This window comes from Salvelinus alpinus, chromosome 3, assembly GCF_045679555.1.
Source record: "Salvelinus alpinus chromosome 3, SLU_Salpinus.1, whole genome shotgun sequence".
NCBI lineage: Eukaryota > Metazoa > Chordata > Actinopteri > Salmoniformes > Salmonidae > Salvelinus > Salvelinus alpinus.
In genome coordinates this window covers 45,817,384-45,840,120 of record NC_092088.1, presented here as the reverse complement: position 1 = coordinate 45,840,120, position 22,737 = coordinate 45,817,384, and the positions used below count along the sequence as shown (strand labels likewise).

At 40.2% G+C, this 22,737-nt stretch overlaps 1 protein-coding gene across 2 annotated transcripts; it reads right to left on the bottom strand.

Annotated features, from left to right (window-relative positions):
- Positions 1-2,569: 2,569 nt before the first annotated feature.
- Positions 2,570-20,099, bottom strand: LOC139570820 (pituitary homeobox 3-like). Of its 2 annotated transcripts, XM_071393027.1 has the most exons (5): positions 19,869-20,099; positions 17,314-17,367; positions 10,731-10,857; positions 6,131-6,336; positions 2,570-4,302 (listed from the first exon to the last, which is right to left on the bottom strand). In XM_071393027.1, exons 3-5 carry the CDS (start codon positions 10,837-10,839, stop codon positions 3,736-3,738), a joined length of 882 nt encoding a protein of 293 aa, XP_071249128.1. In that variant the 5' UTR covers positions 10,840-10,857; positions 17,314-17,367; positions 19,869-20,099; the 3' UTR covers positions 2,570-3,735. The 2 variants fall into 2 exon arrangements, with proteins under 2 accessions (XP_071249128.1, XP_071249127.1); XM_071393026.1 differs by lacking the exon at positions 17,314-17,367 and having other exon boundaries at positions 19,869-20,097.
- Positions 20,100-22,737: the final 2,638 nt, after the last annotated feature.

The window sequence follows — 22,737 nt, the reverse complement described above, 5'->3', positions numbered from 1 at the left end:
TGAGGCCCATTGTCGTGCCATTCATCCGCCGTCATCACCTCATGTTTCAGCATGATAATACACTGTCCCATGTCACAAGGATCTGTACACAATTGCTGGAAGCTGCAAATTTCCCAGATCTTTCATGGCCTGCATACTCACCAGACACGTCACCCATTGAGAATGTTTGGGATGTTCTGGAACGACGTGTATGACAGCGTGTTCCAGTTCAATATCCAGAAACTTCGTACAGCCATTGAAGAGGAGCGGGATAACATTCCACAGGCCACAATCAACAGCCTGATCAATAATATGCCATTTAGCATATGCCATTAATCAACTCTATGCGAAGGAGATGTGTCACGCTGCATGAGGCAAATGGTCAGACTGCTTTTCTGATCCACGCACCTTCCTTTTTTTTTTTTAAGTATCTGTGACCAACAGATGCATATCTGTATTCCCAGTCATGTGAAACCCATACTGATTTCCTTACATGAACTGTAACTCAGTAAAATCGTTGAAATTGTTGCATGTTGTTTATATATTTTTGTTCAGTGTGTATATATACATCTTAATTCAAAACCTATTTCCAAAATAAACTCTCCACAATTAACTAACCTAAAACTTATTCAGTGTTGTACAGGTTGAGCAAACAGCTCATAAAGGAGAATCATATTAAAACACCACCGGGAGCTTCCTCCCATCTTCATCAATTTGTATTGTTAATAAGTTTGAAAAGCCATCTCAGCAGACTTTCATTTCCTTAATCCTCTTTGGGAACATACTGTAAAAAGAACTGCGATTCCTTCCTCATTCTGTTTGTGTTTTTAACACTAATTACTATGATGGCACTTTCTGCTCAAGTCCAAATTACATTTATGATATTCTCCTTCTTAATTTAGTCACTCTGGCTCATACCGTTGATTCACCATATCATAGACAAAGGTGGAATCATGATATGTAATTAAACCATAGTTCCCAATGATGTATGCAATTAACAAATTAGTTAACACAGGGCAACCTGAATGGATCCGTATATTACATTCTACTAGTCCGAGTATATGAGATGTAATAGCTGGCTTTTTAATTATTTATCATTATTGTACTCTAATTACAGAAATGATGTGAGAGTGATGTTAAAAAACAACACCTCTCTATTTCATGAAAAAATATATATATTTTGCAATACTTTTGGTTATGTTCCTTAGCGATTTTTGACACAGGCGGTCGGTCATAAGGACTTAAGGACAGATTGGTTACCTAGAGCCCTCATTAGAGCTGATCATCATCATAGAATCTGATGATTGATTCTTCATCAGTAGTAAATGAAAATATTATTTCATCATCTTTAATATTCTTGCCACTACCACAGTGTTCCCGAAAGGTGGCTGGCTGTAGCAGAGAGACTGTAAGGGGTAAAGGGAGATGTGAATGCTTGTCTTAATGCTAAGCTGTTGTTGACTGTAATTCTAGTGATATTGGTCCCAAGGAAGTTGAAGTGACAGATAAATTATAATCTGCTGATTTTGCTTGACCTTTTGGCGCTGAAATGCATGCAGGAACTAAATTGTTTTCATGATGTGCGGGACCTTCACATTTTTTTTAATGAACCATAGAATACTGTCCGAAAACTAAGACAATTATTCTATTCCTTCCCTCTGTATTCTCAAAGGTAATCGTTAACACTTCTAGAAGTTGTTTGGATTTTTCCAGACAAAGGTTTTGGACCCTTTTGAATGTGTTCTCCTTGTGCTGGGCAGTGTGAACAAAGTGGAATGGTGGGATGTTTCCCCTCCAGTGGAATATTGATTATATGTGTTATGTGGAGGGGGAAACCAAACACTGTGACTGCTCTACCTCGCTCCACAGACTACTGTGGTCCCATGGACAGGCTCTTTGGACTGCTGGGAGAAGAGACTTCTCTACAGAGTTGTGTTGTTGAAAAAGTAGCATTTAATAAGAACTACGCAATGTTCAAATAATTGTTTCTTTGTCTGCCTTGTTGTTCTAAAATGTGATAACTCAGTTGCTTTATGCCTGCAATTTTGAGAGTGATGTCTCACATTGTAGATGTTAACTAGTATGTAATACACAGAAAGGCAAAAAGTAGAACGTAAAAATGCCATTGTAGTAAAAGGCTGTTCTGTTACAAGCTGGACGGCCCAGGCTCAGCTGTCAGTCCGTTTGGTTGTACATGTAAGTCCGTAGGGACACCTACTGAGGGCTTATGTAATGTTGGCACCGGCCTCTGTGGCACAGCCCCAAGAATTCCCCCTGTTACGGGATAGCCTGGAGAGTGCGCTGTGGCTGTCGATTCAAAGAGTGTAGGTCAAACGTATCAGTGACCAGGCAGCAGGAACATCTTTATCTCACCATCTCTCTCCAGTCCCCACGTCCCCCGTTGCATTACGTTGCCATGGATGTTAGACAGCGTTTCCATGGCATTGACGCTTGTTCAAGGGGAACATTGTGTGTAGGACCTGTGTGTTAGTCACTCAGTCTAATGTCATAGAACATAGACGAAGACATGCAGTACCTGTAAGGGAAAAACTGGTGACTTTCTTTCAATGGTACTCACTTTTAGCCCATGGGTTGTTCATAAAAACAGATCATTTTTATTATGTTAATGAGACAAAGCAGGCTACACCAGGAAAAAGCTTGTTTTATAACTGCACTCTTACATACATTTTTACAGTCATGGACTCCCTTTTTATAACACCACACAAACTTATATATTCAATGGCTTTTTTAGGCTTTTCTTTAAAAGGTTTCTGATATTGGTTCTCTGACAGATGTGTAAATTGTTGTTTTGTCTCCGCTCCCGGTTATTTTTACTCTCTGAGGCTACATTCTGCTAGCTCCTCTCTTGTTTCTGATTTGACCTTTGACACCTGACCTTCTGAGGTGAGTGGAATTCATAACAAAGATTAAAATTCCTAAAGGAGGTACTCATAGTACATCAATCTAGGGTCTGCTCTTGAAGAACATGCTTTTCTCATCTCCAAAGTTCTACGTTTCATAGATAGTTTTGTCACATACAAAACAAAACAAAACAAGTCCATTATATACATCCTCTATCCCATATTGCAACCACAGGTCCCTTTCCCGTGATGGTGGCAAGCGTCACAATGATTTCATGTTTGACCACCAGTGCAGTTGGAGCATCCAAGTTTTCTTCATTTCAAATCCACTCTAGTCATGCAGTCCCAAAAAATGATCTCAGATTAAATTTAGAAATCCTTTTTAACAGTTGGTCGGTTCAGCAACAAAGTCTCACCGTATTTGAGAGAGTTCTTTGAAGCGTGGTGGTCCATCAGGGGATTTGTTCCAACTGTTGAAGATTATTCCTGTTGTGTACCATCAGTTAGACAAACAACATTTTCTTAACCAGTCCATGTACACTCTTAGAAAAACATCGAACCTAAAAGGGTTCTTTGGTTGTCCCCATAGTAGAACCCTTTGAAGAACCCTTTTTGGTTCCAAGTAGAACCCTATTGGGTCCCATGTAAAACCCTTTCCACAGAGGGTTCTACATGGAACCCAAAAGGGTTCTACCTGGAACAGAAAACGGTTCTCCTATGGGGACAGCCGAAGAACCATTTTGGAACCATTTTTCTAAGAGTGTAATGGTGATGTGTGCAGTTAACTCTGATTTACTGATGGAGCCTGGCAGGGACCAGGAGGAAGATGGGGGTCAGTGGGTCTGAGAGGGGTGGTTGGGGGGTAAAGGGCAGGCTGGGTGGGTGTGGGTGTTATTCATACCGGCCGGTCCACTGCGTACTGGCAAGGGCTTAGGTTTGACACAGTGTTTTGCACGGTCGGGTAGGCGAAGTTGGCATGCTGCTTGGCCTTGAGCCGGAGGCTGGCCAGGCTGGAGTTGCAGGTGTCTCTGTACATGTAAGGGCTGGCGGTGGTGGCGTAGGGGCAGGTGCTGGCGGTGACTGCGACCGAGTTCAGCGTGGGGCTATTGAGATTGTTGAGGTTGCCCAGGTTGTTGAGGCCCGAGCCGGCCACCCCAGCCACTGCCGAGGGCACCATGGAGGAGGCCATGTTCATGGAGGGGATGGAGCTGGAGGGGGAGAACATGGGCTGGGATGACAGGGGGCTTACATTCATGGAGTTGAAGAAGGGGAAGCTCTTGGCTGACAGTGGGCTGCTGGCCAGACTCTTGGTGGCCCAGTTGTTGTAAGTGTAGCCAGAGTACATGTCGTCATAGGGCTGCATTAATCCATTGAACTGGGCACCAAAGCCGTTTTTACACAGCTCAGCCTGCTGGTTCCTCTCCCTCTTTCTCCACTTGGCACGGCGATTTTTAAACCATACCTGAGAGAGAAGAACAGAGAAGGAGAAAAAGGCAAGATAATATGGGCTTTTCTTTTCAACATAATGTGAGGTGCTAAAAATTGGTATGCAATGACTGAGAATGTATATCTTTCAAAGAGTTTTGGCAAGATTCAGTATGTTGTTGCTCTGTAGACTTTCTGAAAGAAAGAACAATCCAGGCAACTAAGTTTATCATCAAACAGTCATATTAGCCATGGTTTATTAAAACGATCGGTTCACTTATTTGAATTATAATCTCCCAGTGAAAGAAATGTCAAGCTATAGAGCTGTCTTCACATTTTGTCATTTTAAGGTCCTATTTTTAGAGGGTATCAAATGGATTAACGTTTTCACGGCAAATCTAAAATGAAGGTACTTAATTCAGTTCCCGATTGGGGAAGTATTCATTTCTCTCTGAGCGTTCATTTTTGTGCTAGAACTTTCTCTTAATTCTCAAAAACACAAGACTTCAAAACTCCTCATTGTGTGGCAATATACCTATTATAGGAATTCAATACAGAAATGACAGAAATGGACTGTCATGTAGAGTTAAAATCTAATTGTATTAATCAAATGCATATTATTCCCATGTAAATTATTCTAATTTAAATGTAAAAAGGCCACTAACACTGCTGGGGCTAACTAATCTCCCTCCCTCCCTTCATCATCTAGAACCGCTGTGCCAGGCATACAGTATCTCATCCAAACCCCCAATCTGTGGTTCTGCCAGCCAGCAGCCCAGGCATCTGTTGTGATAGTAATAGAATGCTCTGGACTATTAAATGTGTGGGTACAGTGCACATAGCAGTGAGTTTTCCATGGTACCCATTGACAGTAGGGGAAACCCCACTATTGAGGAAGACTTCTTGCCTTTTAACATGACTCTTGGGCTATGTTGTTTAGGTATCATGGAAACATCTGAATGTCAAATGGTTAGTGAATGAGGTGATTGTGGCAAACCTTACCTCACTTTCCTAAAACTGTCAAATGACTGATACAAGACACTCGCTGTGACCTAAAGTACCCACGTCCATTGCTCACGACTCCGTTTCTCTCTGAGCGTTCATTTTGTGCTGGGACTTTCTCTTTATTCTCATATAGACAAGACTTCAAACTCCTCATTAAATTGCATAAATCAAGACGACAGGAGTAGTACTCGGGATATGCAGGGGGGCATCTGCGTCCATGTGGGATTAGCAGGGAACGAGTGAGGCTCAAAAGGCCACTGCTAGACATTAGGACCAGGCCGTGTGTGGTCTGTTGTTCTTTCAAAATAACAACCAAGACTGTGTGCTATGTGACCTTTTATCTGGCCAACATGAATTTGATCCATTACTCGCCAGGCAGGCAGTGATTTTATTGTCATCCGTTGGAATGTGAGCCCACCTGCTCCACACTGGGGGATGACCAAACCACTGGGCTTAGGTCATTTTAGGGTCAGGAGCTGAGCACACTTCTGACCTTTGCGTGACACGTGAAGCCTAGTTTTAGGTTATTGTACCTAATCCCTGGCTAGGTACACTCTTTTACATTTGTACCTTCAATTGCCTTTTTACCTTCAGAATTATGTTGAAATAATATGCTTGACTACCACAAACGTTTTGGTGAATGACATAGCTAGAGTAGAAAAGAGCCCATGTTTCAAAACAATGACTATTAGGTAACCCAAGAGGTAAAAGTCAAAATGTTAAATCCTAAAGAAAGTGGGTTTGGATTGCATTCAGACTGATGGGCACCTTTTCCCAATGTTTTATGTAATGGGGAAATAATAACAAAACTCAACCACTGGTTCAGTATTGGCTCAGTAGTGATTGTGTGGGGGACTCACCCTAACCCGTGCCTCTGTGAGGTTGGTCCACACGGCGATCTCCTCCCGTGTGCTCATGTCGGGGTAGCGGTTCCTCTGAAAGGTGGCCTCCAGCTCCTGGAGCTGCTGGCTGGTGAAGTGGGTCCTCTGCCTGCGCTGCTTCTTCTTCAGAGAGCCGTCCTCTGCGTTCGACTCATCTGTTTGGTTCTGGTGGGACTTCTCTGTGTCTGGGAGGCAACAACAGGGATGGAGAGTTACAATCAGTACAAAAAACAAGCCCAATACATTACATTTTCTACTAAGCTAAAATATGGAATTGTTTTAAGATGGCCATACCAAGGATCATTTAGCTATATGATTTTTAATTTTAGGATCCTTTTAGGTGTAAAAAAATATATTAACAAATTATTTAATGAAACATTGAATTTGGCCTTACTGCTATTAGCCCATAGAAACGCATTGAATAACAGGTTGATACATGTAGAAAACAGATAGTGTCTGTCCTATATCTGAGAGATATAAGATCCGGATTTTATTTTTTTCAATGATCCATGTCTAAAATGAAATTGGGGCACTAAACTACTTCCATATATACCTACAGTACAGACAAGTCTTGTGAGGTTTGTGGTCGTCCTAGAGCAAAACATGTATGTGTTCGTGAGAGTCTCACCTTTCCATAGAGGGGTCATACAGTATTAGTGTGTAGCCCAAACTGTTCGGACGCTACAGACAGAAGTTGGCACATTGGCGGTACCAACTTCAGACGAGTCCCGTGACGCTTGTGGGGGCAGTAGCAAAACGGAAACCACCATCACGTTCGTGAGAGTCATCTTTTCATCTTTTTTTAGTGGTCATATTAGTTTTTGTAGGCCAAACCGTTCTTACGCACAGACGTTTTCGTAAGAAGACCGATTATCGCAATGTCTCATGGTCTGACAAACACCGTGGTGGGGGATTGAGACGCAGCCCATGCAAAACAAAAACAGATACCTCTATCTTAAACACTCAGATTCTGATGGGGATTTTTTTATTACACTAATTGTATTTCAGCAGGGGGCATGAACATCGACTGTAGTGGGATAAATGATTAAAGCATGGGAAAAAAGTTGAGAAAGCACGTACGACTTTAACTCAATCTAAATGACAGGCATATTTCAATTCCCATTCAATTGTCAAGTATTTTTGCACAAGAGCACCAATCATCTCTACAGAGTGAAGTGTCTTTCCATTGAAAAGTGATCACACTTCTCACAGTTTTCTCCAAAGCATATTGGCAATAGTCTGTGACTAATTTAGACCGTCATGTTACCAGGTGTGCTCTTTTATTTGAAATTAATTAACTTAATGGACATACTTTCCCATGCTATTTGAAAAAAGTTTTTATTTATATTTTCTTCTAATAATATGCCAAATTGTTAACAGTTTCCACCTCAGACTTTTGCAGTTCTGTTTGCAATATTACAAGATTCATGGACTGCGTTTATGTATCCTCTTTTCAGAGTTGTCTAAAATGAATCAATAATTGAAATTGCCCGTGAAACCCGCTTGGCACTAACACCAGAACCAATCAGACATGTTATGTCTGCCCAAGATCCTTTCTCTCTTCATCTGAGTTCCGCAATTGGAGGACCCCACAGAAAGAGTGAAATTAGTTGGCTACCTAATCCCAGGGATCAGGCTTTTGTTACCGGGCAGGTTTCGGACTGTTTGGCAAGGGCTTAGCTCTCTGGGAGCAGTTAGAAATAGTCAGCAGGGTTTAAAAGACTCCACAGGGCCACTGGAAAAACCAATAGGACCAGGCCTTTGCTCTTATCTACTAGTAAACTGACACTGGTTTAGCCATCATTTGGCCAAAAACCATTTCCCCTCCAATGTCACAATACAGAAAAGAGGGCAGACCTTGAAAACCTACTATAAAGCAATCTCAGTGATGAGAGTAAATAAAGTCAATTTATTTTGCTTTTTCTGATTACGGATTACGCTGTTCTTGATCTCCAAGTAGAATATACAGCTTCGTAGAAAAGTGTTACTTTACTCACTGACATAATGCAAATACAATGAATATGAATAGCTGTTTTGTTTTTCACGTGTAATACATTGCCACAGGCATATCAATCAATTGGCTACACTACACACACCTACAGTGCACGGGCTAATATATATTCATGGTGTACAAATGTATAGAAGAAGGCATATGTCTGGCAAATACTGTATACCTTTGCAGCTTTTTGTAACAGCAACTTATTTGGTCAAACTGCCAGTCAATCAGCCAGCAAACAAACCAACCAACCAAATAATAGTCAGTCCCCACCACCACTTGCACAACTGATGAGATGTCGGAGAGTCAGTTGGAGAAGCAATGTCCTGTATCCACTAACCACTGTAACAACATGTCAGTCGAACACTGACTCAATTTTAGAGCGACCCTAAACATGATGATGAAAACTAATAGAGAGTTTTAGAGCAACAAGATGATAAATGCATGAGTTTAAGGGCTTTACAGTAAATTAGCATTATTGAGGAGCATATATAGAAGCCCCCGTTCCACTCATCATATTTCTTTGAAAGTTGTTTCAGCCTGACAGGCTGAGATATTCTCAGCACTAGAATGTCTGAAGCCCTGTTGGAGGGGGATTTATGAGTGCCAACCACACAGCAGACTTAGTTGTTAGGCAATTCAATCTGAATGTATATGCTTGACCCATTGGACAGGCAGAAAAGCACCAATGTAGCAGCATACTGTGTCTATATATCCAAATGCATGCACACATGCTTTGAAATACATGCATAGATACCCACAAATGCTGATGTATAATATAGCCTCTCTAGGCTGCTCATAATGCACCAAGGACCCTGCAATCTGAAGCATGTTCTAATCACTAGGGGTGTCCTCATTTTGTGAAAGAAATGATACATTCCCAAGTTGTATATTATCAAAAGGGGCTGAATAAAATAAGCCTACTGTAGCCAAACCTCTGTATCTACACAGCATGTGTTTCATTTATTTACATTTTGCTCATTTTGAAACTTCAGAGATGCCACTTGAGTGTGCTATTGCCCATGTGACATTTGTCAGTCAATAAGGCCAAATTCGAAGTGGGAGGGGGGGTGACATTTCTGGGGTGGCAGGTAGCCTAGTGGTTAGCGTTGGGCCAGTAACAGAAGGGTTTCTAGATCGAATCCCTGAGCTGACAAGGTAAAAACCTGACATTCTGCCCCTGAACAAGGCAGTTAACCCACTGTTCCCCTGTAGGCCATCATTGTAAATAAGACGTTGTTCTTAACTGACTTGCCTAAAGGTTAAATAATGAAATTAAGTGGATAGAATATTTCAGAGGTGATGCCCAGGTGTCTGTCATCATGGAGATACAGTTTATTTAATAAATATATATACACTGAACAAATAACCATTTAAGTGGACATTGAAAAAAATAACTAATTGGTTGACATTTCTAACAATATCCAATATCACACGAAAGAACAATGAATGAACTGCTTGTTTATTTTTCTACATATTATTTCAACTAGCTAAACCTTTTCTAGAATAAACATTCCGTAGTCAGTGAACAAAACAAGTAGGCTACATTGGAAATATTGCCACTTGATATTTTGGCCTCTATGCCTCATTATGTTGATGCTAGGTTATAGTGCGTAATCCATGGTTCACATTTAGGCGTTCTCCTAAATCCCTGCACTCACTCAGGACCGTCCATTTCGGAGTAAGTTTACATTAGTCACACTTTATGGGGTCTGTTGCAGACGCTGGATCCACAGAGATGTCATCTATTAGACCGCACCGGTATCACAAATATTTGCTTTTTCTCTGGCATAATTTGTTATAAAGTGACATGCAGACTGTTGAAATGCAGAGGCAGACATTTAGCTTTCAAGCCTGAGCAATAGTTGCTCAGGATATTCTTGTATGTCTATGACTTTAGGCTTATTTCCGTTCATTATGTGTTTTAGCTTTTAGGTTTTAATTGAGAGTGATTAAAATATCAGTGTGCAAAGAAACGCACAATCCAAAATTCCACAAAGCTGCTTCTCCGCCAACGCGCAAGGGGTTCATGACAGATGTTTACAGTAGCTTCCATTAAAGTCTCGCAGTTAATAACCCTTGCTTTATAAAAGACAAGCGTGAAGAATGAACTTGCAATTTCAGTTCATGAAGGAAAAGGACAAGTATCTAATGTGAATCATATAGGTTTCTATGCGCAGTACAAAATAACACATTTGGATTCGAATAATATTGGCATTCAAGTTAAGAAATTACAAATGTGGCAACAGTAGCCTAAGAAGCAAGCCAATTAATATCATTACATTGATATCCACATATAATTACGCACACTATTGGCTACAATAATAATAGGTATTGCAAGCTATAAACAACTTTAGAAAAGCATCGTGATGTTGTTTTTATGGTTATGATTAATATTATTAATCGTATTATTATTATTATTATATTAGGCTATTATTATTAGGCCTATTGTTATACAATTGTTTGATTGGTCGGCCTACATGCATGAACATATAGCCTAAGCCTATTCATCCGCAATTTCAGTCTGAGGACATCGGTCAAACACTCCTTTAATGTATATGCATGGTATACGTGGAAACTAACCGCTGTTGTCTTGGCCTTTGCATCCCTGATCATGTTGTGGGGTCCCGGAGTCCGAGAGCGATAGCGCCGGGCTACGGGCTTCACTGTCCGTCAGAAGGTTAAAATCCATAACCCCGGCCTCCCGGCTCTGCAACAGCAAGGCAATACATTTCAGCATAAATCAATATGGCAACATAATACAAGCATCCTCACCTCAGTTTTGGCCTCCAACCTAATTGACAATACAAAATAAACAACTAGAAAAATAAACAACTTGAAAGAACAAGAAATGATTACAATAATTATGTTGATAATAATTTTTATAATAAGCCTGAATTGTAATATAACAAATGCTTGGACAGTTAAAATGTTTTAGGCCTACAGCATGTTTTACATTTCAATATCAACACAGATTAACTAGGGAATAACTATGCATATCACACTTCCTTTACGTGGTAAAATCTTGACAAACTGCTAGTGCTAATCATGTAGGCTACAGTATGAGCAGGATTTAGAATATTCTCATATTTTGATAACATTCACGTTGCTGGTGGACTTTATTCATGATACAAGACGATCTCTGAAATAGCCTACCTATTCGATTAAGGGTGTGTTCGTAAATTCACTGCCCTCATAGTGCGCTCTGGGCATTCGTAAATTCAGAGCGATGTCAGATTGTCAGTTCGTAAATTCAGATCGTTTCACTATAGGAGCGTAGAGTTGATCCGAGCGTTCTGGCCTCACAACAGCAGTCAAGCACCCAAGCTAACTGGCTAAAATTGGCTAGCTTGCTAGCTACTTCCAGACACAAATAAGAGAACACCCCACTCTGAACATTTTACTCGTACTAGGAGAGCTGGTTAGGCTGTTTTAATGTTATCTAGAGCGCTGGTGACTGTAACTGTGCTGCCTGCAACAGTTTAATGGCGTTTTTTGTCGACGTTTACTGACATGGGTCAGATTCCACGGGTGTTGCCTGTTTGTAAATTGTCAGTTATTCTGCGCTCTCGCACAATCAGATGAGAGTGCTCTGAAATCGGAGTAGATAGCCAGAGTGAATTTACGAACGCACGCTAAATGTCGGCCTATATTACGTTGTAATAACTACGAATGTGTTCTGTTACTGTTAGTTCTATTTTTGTTCATTTGGAGTTATAGTGGTAAAATATATGATCCGAATAGCATCCTCGTGAGGGAGGCTGATACGCAATGAAGCCTAAAATAACAGGTCGTTTATTTATACAAGCGTAGTTAACACCTTGAAGATATGGGGGACACAATCGCTCCCTCAAAGCTTCTTGATATTTATGATGTCGTGTTACGTTTAACGACGGGGATAGGTTCCAATCCACTTAGCCGCCTCTCAACCCCTTTCCAGGCGTTCTCAAATTGGAGCTAATTGGTCTTTGCCTTGTACAAAAATTATTGTAGTAACACTGCCTCAACCATGTGCCATAAGTGACTGCGTATGTGTGTTTGTGTGTGTGTGTGTGTTTGTTTGTTTGTGTGTATTTGTACTGTGGTTCAGCAAAATGAAGGCAGTTATATACAGTACAATTAAAAATATTAAATTACATTTCACAACACATTAAGTGTGTGCACTCAGGCCACTACTCCACTACCACACATGACAACACAAAGTACATGTGTATCTGTATGTATAGGGCTTATGTTATCTGTGTTTTTGTGTGTCTCATCACAGTTCCCGCTGATACATAAGGTGTATTTTTATCATTTTTAAAAATCTGATTTGACTGTTTATGTGTGTATGCATGTATTTAAATCAGCCTTCTTCATGCCGGTCTCTGTCACTCTATAAGCCCCTCATTAGCTGTGCACCCTTTGACTCCTCTGGTGTGTCTCTGTGAACTATGATGTGAACGAATCACATGGTGGCCCATAGTGGCATAACATCAAACCTCACTCACTTGAGCTGGATACTCACTGGAGAAACATGCAGTTAAATGTCAAACTTAAAGTGAGCTTCAAGTTCCTTGACGTCCACATCACTAAGGACCTATCATGGTCCAAACACACCAAGACAGTCGTGAAGAGGGCACGACAACGCCTCTTCCCCCTCAGGAGGCTGAAAAGATTTGTCATGGGACCTCAGATCCTCAAAAAGATCTCCAGCCTCCCAAGTCATAGACTGTTCTCTCTGCTGCCGCACGGCAAGCGGTACCAGAGTGCCAAGTCTGGACCAAAATGCTCCTTAACAGCTTCTACCCCCAAGCTATAAGACTGCTGAACAATTATTCAAATGGATACCCAGACTATTTGCTTTGATCCCCTTATTTTATTTGAATTTATTTTGTATTTTTTGCACTGACACTCTTGCACAGGCTCGATGTACACTCACTGGGCTATAACCACACACTCACACATACTACACTGACACTCCCAACACACACACACACGGACATACATACACACACACGGACACAGAGACAAAACACACACGCACATGCATATTGACGCCACACGCACACACACACACACACACACACACACACACACACACACACACACACACACACACACACACACACACACACACACACACACACACACACACACACACACACATTTGCATTCACATTCCTTCACACTCTTCACATACGCTCCTGCTACTCTCTGTTTATTATCTAAGCCTACAGTAGTCATGTTACACCTACCTACATGTACATATTACCACAATTACCTTGACTAACCCCTGCACATTGACTCAATACCGGTACCCCTTGTATATAGCCATGTTATTGTTATTTTATTTTGTTACTATATTTCCTTTAATTTCCTTTAATAAAATGTTTCCTACCTACTTTTTAAAAACTCTGCACTTTTGGTTAAGTGCAGAGTAAGTAAGCATTTCACAGTGCATGTGACAAATAACATTTGATTTGATATGATTTGAACCACATTTCCCAGTCATTTTCATTCAAGTACGGTACTGAGTGGGGGCTCTGATCTGATCAACCAACTTGCTGACCATCAGAATTTGCAGACTAACTTGGACAGCTTGTTCTCAGTTTGAATGGTAAACACAATAAATCCTCAAACTGATTAATCATATCAAGCAAATACTAGCTGTATTTCCGTTTCCCCGAATTCTTTCCATTTCTACAGAATATCCCTGACAGCAATCTGCTCCTCTATGCGAGTGTCTCTGCCCCAGAGATCTTAGAAGAAGCCCTACACTCAGAAAAACGTGCTATCTAGAACCTAAAAGGGTTCTTCTGCTGTTCCCATAGGAGAACCCTTTGAAGAACCCTTTTTGGTTCCACATAGGACCCTTTCCACAGAGTGTTCTACATGGAACCCAAAAGGGTTCTACGTGAAACCAAAATGGGTTCTCCCAGGAACCAAAAAGGGTTCTCCTGCGGGGACAGCCGAAGAACATCTTTGGAACCCTTTTTTCTAAGAGTGTACATGATGAAGCCTCGTGCTGTGTTCTTTATGCACATCTCCATACATGTACGCCTATCAACATATTTGTATTCCACTTCAAAGAGTTGAAGAACTGCAGGAATAAAACAAGTGTTTATGATATGTCATGTTGGTCGACACTTTAAGATTTGCATTCACCATGACGGAAAAAGCAACAGAAGACAAGAGTCCAACTAAAAATATACACTTATGTTCAAGCATTTTTTAAAGTTTCATTGCATCATGTTTTTAGCAGTTATAATTTAGTATCTCATTATGAAATATAAAACGTTATGCTGTTTGGTACAAGTAGAGAAATATCAATACATTCTTATGCCAATGTAGTCCTCAATGTTTTAGAATCCTTATTGTGTATTATAAATCACAGTACACCTATTGTACCGTCACCCTTAGTTTATGACATGACATAGATCATCCATGACTTATAAATGTAACAATCCGTCAATGCTTTTGAAGAGTAAAGACCTTGTAAGCCCATATCCAATCACAACTGCATGGGAGACACAGGGGGCAGTGTTGTGATCATGTGCTTATTGCACTAATACAGGTATAATTTGACATGTGAAAAGAGCCATGCCAAAGCGATCCTTCACAAAATATAAAGCATTTTGGAATTATTCTATGGTGTTAGTTTCTTTCCCAAAGGCTTTGTTCTGGCCCATAGGTGAGAAGTGAGATTGCGGATAAGGTCAAATCTCACAGAGAGATTGCTTTACAAAATATACTTATTTTGCGTTGAGGCGATAGTACTAATAAGGTTCTGGTTTTGTGGGTTATAGTTGACTTGCAGGTCAAATGGTATTTCAGTTGATTGTTTCAACTTTGATATAAAATATTTATCTGAGGTCAATACAAAAGTAACATTGCTTATCATTAAGTACATTTAAGTCATCAAATATAATTACTGCTTAGGATTCTCTATTGTGTAAGCTTGTTAAAAATTCAATGTAAGGTTGTTGAAATCAAAAATCTGGTATGGGCCAAAGACATATCCGTTTGGTCTACAACCAAGACCTAAACTGAAAAAGAACGCATCCAATCTCATAGCAAAGCAACCCACCGAAAAACTCAGAGGCTACTTGCCTGAAAGAGAGCAACAGCTGCTGTCCTTTGTGTATAGGCTACGCCACCAGAGAAGTCCAGTATTTTGGTCAGAAATATGAATATGACACTGTCAGATACATATCCTTTGACAGTGATGTATGGGACCGTGTCATAGCAGTGCTGACAGAGGCTGGGCAGCTTGGCAGAGAGTGCGGGTGACGCACGCCCGCATTTAGTCTAGAACAAGGTATCAGTGCCTCCTTCCGAGGCGCGATATGACATATTTTGTATTCCAAATGAAGTCCCTTCGCTAGATTTAGATAAGGCCAACAACCCATCATGGTGATGGGCCTAACAAAGACACATGGATATAACTGAAAATAAGATTTTATGAATTTCAAGAGACCCTGTATGGGATGTCCCCAGTTCAATAAATAATGGTGTGTTATTTAGTTGCAAGTGCATACATTTTATAAAGGTGCCTTGGTTAATTATACCAATCATTTCCGTTCATATTTGACAACATCTGTCACAATATCAATGAATTACTTCACCTAACGTCTATATAAATATTACAATTTCACCATGGTGGCTCGTTTAATTTATTATAGAAATTTGTATAAATATGTAGGCCTAGAGTTGAGGATGACTGATTATTTTGCACTCTATTTCAACTTCATCCATAAGTTACTCGTAATAGAGACAGACTGTACATAGCCTTGCTCACCCATTGAAATGAGTGATGTCAATCCAGTAGAGTAATATATTACAATTGGAATCCTTACAGCAAATGATGATACTATTCATAGTCAGGTTAGATCATTATTTTGTTGTTGTTCAATGGTCTACAAATCAAGTACAGTTGTAAAGACATTTGACAATATTTGACATTTATAGGCCTACTATGTTGATAGAGCTGTAACAGATTCTTGATCGTAACCTGCTATGCTGAAATGTTACAGGCAAATTGCTCGTCTGACAAACATAACCCATAGCAATTCACTGAGTGAACTTGGTACTTTATTAGAAGTACCCTGATATGTTCTAAGGGCTTGCGCTCGTGCTCGTGCACCATGCAATGTTCATTTTGGGATCACCACCACTTTTGCATCCAAATTCCATCTCTGTGTTCCTCTGTTTTCTGTCTCAACGATGGCTTTAATACAGCGTAAAACATTGATGTGACCACAGATGGAAGTGTATGTTTACTCATAGTCTTATGAACTGAATGAAGTATACTCGTGTTCAACTGAGCAAATCAACATTAAGTAGGAGTCGATGCGAGATGGGGTGTGTAGTTTGCATAAGTAGAGTGCCTTAAGCAGTACAACACCGGGCTCATTAAAATATATATCTAATAATAAAAAATAATGGAAGCAGAAATCCTCTCATTTTTCAGAAGATTGGTGGGTCCATCTGTTGGTAAGGCAGAGGCTCACTGCTTACATTTCCACGACTTGTGCATGCCTTGGAATTATTCATAAAAACGCGTTGAGAATTAATTCCCTGGATTAAGACTTGATTAAGATGTATGTCACTTTGCTGTCTGAGAATTTATTAAAGGCCTCCTCGAGGAGGCGGCAGATGGAATTTCGGCCCAATGTTTGTAGATGTTAATTTCTCCCCTCCTAACAAACATTTGCATATGACTGGGAGGGTCAAAGCGAAGTTTCTCAACATGCGCACAACAAACTCGGATTTCTCAAACTCCGAGTTAGTCAATGGATAGTAATGCTATCCATGTTAATTCGATGTTATAAAGTCCATATAATAATAATAATGATACGTTTTATTATAGGCTATTATTATCATTAATATAAATGTTTTATTACAGATTATTTGCCAATAAATGACAGTTGATTGGGCTGATAGGCCTTTGTGAAAAACGTTATAGCTTTGCCTAGGCATTCATATTCACAATAAAACATTTTCAATTAAGAAACAGAAAGCAATCTGAAAGAGGAGCAATTCAAAATATCAGTTATAGCCTACTATATCTATCGCTCATAGAATCGAATAATAATTATATATATTTTGAATGAAATGTATGCAAAATGTAATGCAAAATCAGGCCAATTTTTTTTTAAATTTTTTAAATACATTTTTATTTCACCTTTATTTAACCAGGTAGGCCAGTTGAGTACAAGTTCTCATTTCCAACTGCGACCTGGCCAAGAGAAAGCAAAGCAGTGCGATCAAGTCAGTTAACAAGTAGTCTACTACGTAGGGACAATTAAACAATTTCAACAATGAATAGGCATATAAGAAACAACTTTTAGGCTAACTGTCACATGGCTGAGGCCCATAGCATGATCACATTTTACAAGTGAAAATTATAAGACCGAGAATAATAGGTTATTTGGAAGGCATGCTTGCACTTGCACCCTAAATTATAGGCCTATCCCTTGTCGCAGTTTAATTCAACAGTATTCCATGCTTTGTCGCTGAATTAACAGAATAGACTACGCCAAAATCTTTCGTTCAAACAGCTCAGTGGTTTTAATTTCAAAACCGGATGATTCCGTAATACAAATATATTATTTACAATACAGTCAAATGATCTCATCTGATATGCCCTTGATCTTTAACTTCACTTGTGAGGTGGTACATGTCAGACTGAAAACCACAAAATAACATGCAATTAAAAAATTGCACGGCCTAAATAATGCAATCTTGGTGCCATATCACTTGTTAAATAAATTATAATGGTTGGCCATATGACCTTGAGTAAAATCGAATTAATGGAGTGACACTTGTTGCAGATGTGCAAATCAGTTCAACGTTGTAGGCTATTTTTTTCTTATTCCCACTCAATAAATATCTGTATATATCTGTATATATATATATTTGTGGTATATATATATATGTATATGTATATATAAATGTATATAGATCTACCATATCTAGGCCAAGATGTTTAAGACACGTTGCTAGCAAAGGCTAAATACATTTTAATTGTCACGTCAATTTATTCACATTTCTGTATGGCATCTCTCTAAATCATATATTCATTATTGTAAACATCTATATAGTTAGAATGTAGGCTAAATGTAGGCTAAATAAGTAGGCTAAATAAAGTTGAATTCGTCAGGTATATCCTCTTTAGATATATGTTTTCCATTTTGTTACGCAGATAGGCAAATAGGCCACACACATGGATAGACCCAACAAATGATTGTTAGCCTATATGAAACAATAGCAGTGCGTTCTTTATAGGCCTGTTATCTTACTTTAATATAATGTTTAATTTGCTATAAGTTCGTCATAACAAAGGAAATAAACTGAATACGTTTATGTTCAGGGGAGAGTGAGTGCACGCACGCATGTTTGTACGGAGAGAGTTCCGAGGCCTAGACCGGAGCGGGCAGAGGGTAGAAACTCAGTTTTTCTTTCTTGTGGATCGGGAGCACCTGCCACCTATCAATTTCGGATAGACCCTCAAATATTTTTTGACCTAAGACATATTCTCACAGAGAGCGCTCTCCCATGTAAGTCAAAACTTAACTATGTGTTTTTACATTGTGGTGATTTAGTGGTTAGACCGTTGGGCCAGTAACCGAAAAGTTGCTGGATCGAATCCCTGCGCTGACAATGTAAAAACATGTCGTTCTACCCCTGAACAAGGCAGTTAACCCACTGTTCCCCGATAGGCCGTCATTGTAAATAAGAATACATTTTTAGCAGAAGCACGTATCAATAATTTACAGTAACATGCACATACATTTTCGAAAGTATTTGTACCAGTCCCTCGTGGGTATCGAAACCCCAACCCTGGCCTTGCAAGCGCCATGACCTACCGCCGGAGCCACACCGGAATTAATGCATAGCATTTCGAAAGCACTTATAATTTGGACAAACAATGAGCAAAATGTGTTATATATTCCGATCAATGCTGACATAGGCCTACTAACTCTACATACAGCATATTTGTTCCAGAAAACTATTTTATTTAGATTTATAAGGATGGAAACTGTGACTTATGTTTCAACTTAATTAAAGCAAATTAACAATTCACAAGAGGAGCAGATGCACGGTTTAAAAAGTGTATCCCCTAAAATCTACTGAAGACACGAATCAATGCCAAAATTACACTCTAATGTTAGATAAATTGTGGTCTACATTTCCAGTTTTATTGTCAAAGTAAACAGGCTAGGCCTAATAGATGTTTGTTTCATTCAGCTAGGACATGCACATTTGGTTATAGTAACATTGAGCACTCTTATCACACAACTGAGTTTGTAAGTGCTGGACAGATGTGACGTGACAGGTCATCATCATCTTCATCATCATGAATAATGAGCTAAAGTAAACTGTAAACATGAATCTATTTATTTACCCTGCTCTGCTCAATACGTTTAACCACCTAAATCATGGTAAAGGTGTTAACGAGTAGCCTATACTTTTAGTCCATCGCATCAGAGTAACTTGCTGGTAAAGTTTGAGTTCGTGAGGTAGCCTGGCTATGTTTAAGACTAGCAACCCACTATGTGATGTAGCTATAGGCTTCGTTATGGATTTACATGATGGTTCAAACAATGGTGATCTAGTCTAGTCTAATTCGCTTGCCTAATGCACATGCTAATGCACATGCTGACATAACATTCAGTCCGACACAACCATGACGTTTGAAGTTTACTGGGAGAATGAAACTATCATACGCGCACTTACATGAAATCCTGGTCTGGTCTGGTTAAATTAATCCCCCGAAAAGGCAAGCTTGATGTATAGGTTAATGATTGTCCGAATGAGATGCTGCTGACATGAAGTTCCTCCGGCTGTAAAGTAAAAAAGTGACAGTTTCCTTCTTTCAATGTTGTCAGACATGAAGGCAGTCGAAGAGTGAAAGCCTGAACCCCATACAGCGGGGGGAATGACTTTATGCTAAATATCTTGTGCGACAAGTCCACTACAGAAAGGACTGCCCACTTCACTTCACAGCTTTTACTTGTCCCCCACAACCCACACAGTGCACGCTCGTGCGCAAGGAACCCCCACGCACTAAAGCACGCACGCACGCACACACACACACAAACTCTCTCTCTCGCGCGCTCTACATCGCTTTATCTTGCAGCCATGCATGCACTCTCACACGAATGCGCCCTCTACCCAACACTTTCCTCTGTAGCCTCGGCTTGCATTGCGTTTCGATTAGTCCAGCTGATATCCATCCGAGTCAAAGTAGCCAATTCACACAAACGTCGATTCAACGTCTATCCCACGTTGGTTCAACGTAATTTCAGTGTGTCCAGGGTATTTTTTTTAGTATTTAAAAAAAAATCGTTACAAAAAACGTACTACAATATTTACGTTTTTTGTTTGGATGTGTCATCTTCTGGGCGGCAGGTAGCCTAGTGGTTAGAGCGTAAGGGCAGTCACCAAAAGGTTGCTGGGTCGAATCCCCGCGCTGACAAGTCTGTTGTTCTGCCCCTGAACATGGTAGGCAGTCATTGTTAATAAGAACGTGTTCTTAACTGACTTGCGTAGTTAAACAAAAAATATATATTGATACAGACTCCTAGACTTTTTCCCACATTTTGTGGAATTCCAAAATTGATAAAAATTGATATTTTTTCCTCTACACGAAAACAGGTTTCAGAAATTTTGGCAAATGTATTAAAAATAAGTAACAGAAATAGCTTATTTACATAAGGATTCAGACCTTTTCCTATAATACTCGAAATTGAGCTCAGGTGCATCCTGTTTCCATTGATCATCCATGCAATGTTTCTACAACTTGATTGGAGTCCACCTGTGGTAAATTCGATCGATTGGACATGATTTGGAAAGGCACACACCTGTCTATATAAGGTCCCACAGTTGACAGTGCATATCAGAGCCAGAACCAAGCCATGAGGTCGAAGGAATTGTCCAGAGAGCTCCCAGACAGGATTGTGTTTAGGCACAGATCTGGGGAAGGGTACCAACAAATGCTACAGCATTGAAGGTCCCCAAGAACACAGAGGCCTCTATCATTCTTAAATGGAAGAAGTTTGGAACCACCAAGACTCTTCCTAGAGCTGGCCACCCCGGCAAACTCAGCAATTGGGGAGAAGGGCATTGGTCAGGGATGTGACCAAGAACTCGATGGTCACTCTGACAGAGCCCCAGAGTTCCTCTGTGGAGATGGGAGAACCTTCCAGAAGGACAACCATCACTGCAGCACTTGAACCCGATCGAACATCTCTGGAGAAACCTGAAAATAGCTGTACCACGATTCCCCAAATACAGGTGTGCCAAGCTTGTAGCACCATATTAAAGAAGCCTCGATGCTGTAATCACTGCCAAAGGTGCTTAAAGAAAGTACTTAGTAAAGGGTCTGAATACTTATGTAAATTTGATCTTTTATTTTTAATAAATGTGCAAACATTTCGAAAAACCTGTTTTTGCTTTGTCATTATGAAGTATTGTCTGTATATTGTGTAGATTCACTTTTAAAATAAGGCTGTAACAAAAAGTGAAGGGGTCTGAATACTTAATGAATGCGCTGTATGTGTATACCATGTAGCCTATAAAGTGACAGTTTTAGGTTTGGCTAATCAAGTATTGAGGGTTGTCAACAGGGCCAGCTTTAGCCTTTTGGGGGCCCTAAGCGACATTTGGTTGTGGCCCATCTCCCCCCTAGCGGACAAAACATTTGAGTGGCCCTCACTCTTGACAGCATAGAGAAATGTACTTTTGAATGCAAATTTCCTGCAATTCTACACATTTTGCCATGACTTACGCCTTGTAAAGGAAATCTGAGGGAGAGTGACTAACAAAATCAATAGGGGCCTCATGGAGGTTAGGGCCCCTCACCACGTGACCGGTCAGTATTCAGCCATGATTAACACAAGTTTGGATAGCTGGCTAGACTAATTAACCAATCTGACATGGCTAATTCAGTCTGTCAGTGACTGACATAACAACAGAACTTGTTGATGCACAACCCAATTTTGAACTTGCACATTGTGTAAATAAACTCAGCAAAAAAAGAAACGTCCCTTTTTCAGGACCCTGTCTTTCAAAGATAATTCGTAAAAATCAAAATAACCTCACAGATCTTCATTGTAAAGGGTTTAAACACTGTTTCCCATTCTTGTGAACCATAAACAATTAACAAACATGCACCTGGGGAACGGTCGTTAAGACACTAACAGTTTACAGATGGTAGGCAATTAAGGTCACAGTTATGAAAACTTAGGACACTAAAGAGGTGTTTCTACTGACTTTAAAAAACACTAAAAGAAAGATGCCCAGGGCCCCTGCTCATCTGCGTGAACGTGCCTTAGGCATGCTGCAAGGAGGCATGAGGACTGCAGATGTGGCCAGGGCAATAAATTGCAATGTCTGTACTGTGAGATGCCTAAGACAGGACAGACAGCTGATCGTCCTCGTAGTGGCAGACCACATGTAACAACACTTGCACAGGATCGGTACATCCGAACATCACACCTGCGGGACAGGCACAGGATGGCAACAACAACTGCCCGAGTTACACCAGGAACGCACAATCCCTCCATCAGTGCTCAGACTGTCCACAAGAGGCTGAGAGAGGCTG

Coding starts and splice junctions, on each gene's coding strand:
- LOC139570820 (XM_071393027.1), bottom strand. CDS start 10,839: ATGGATTTTAACCTTCTGACGGACAGTGAAGCCCGTAGCCCGGCGCTA. Junction 6,337..10,730: donor CAAAGGCCAAGACAACAGCG/GTTAGTTTCCAC, acceptor GTTGCCTCCCAG/ACACAGAGAAGTCCCACCAG. Junction 4,303..6,130: donor TCACAGAGGCACGGGTTAGG/GTGAGTCCCCCA, acceptor CTTCTCTCTCAG/GTATGGTTTAAAAATCGCCG.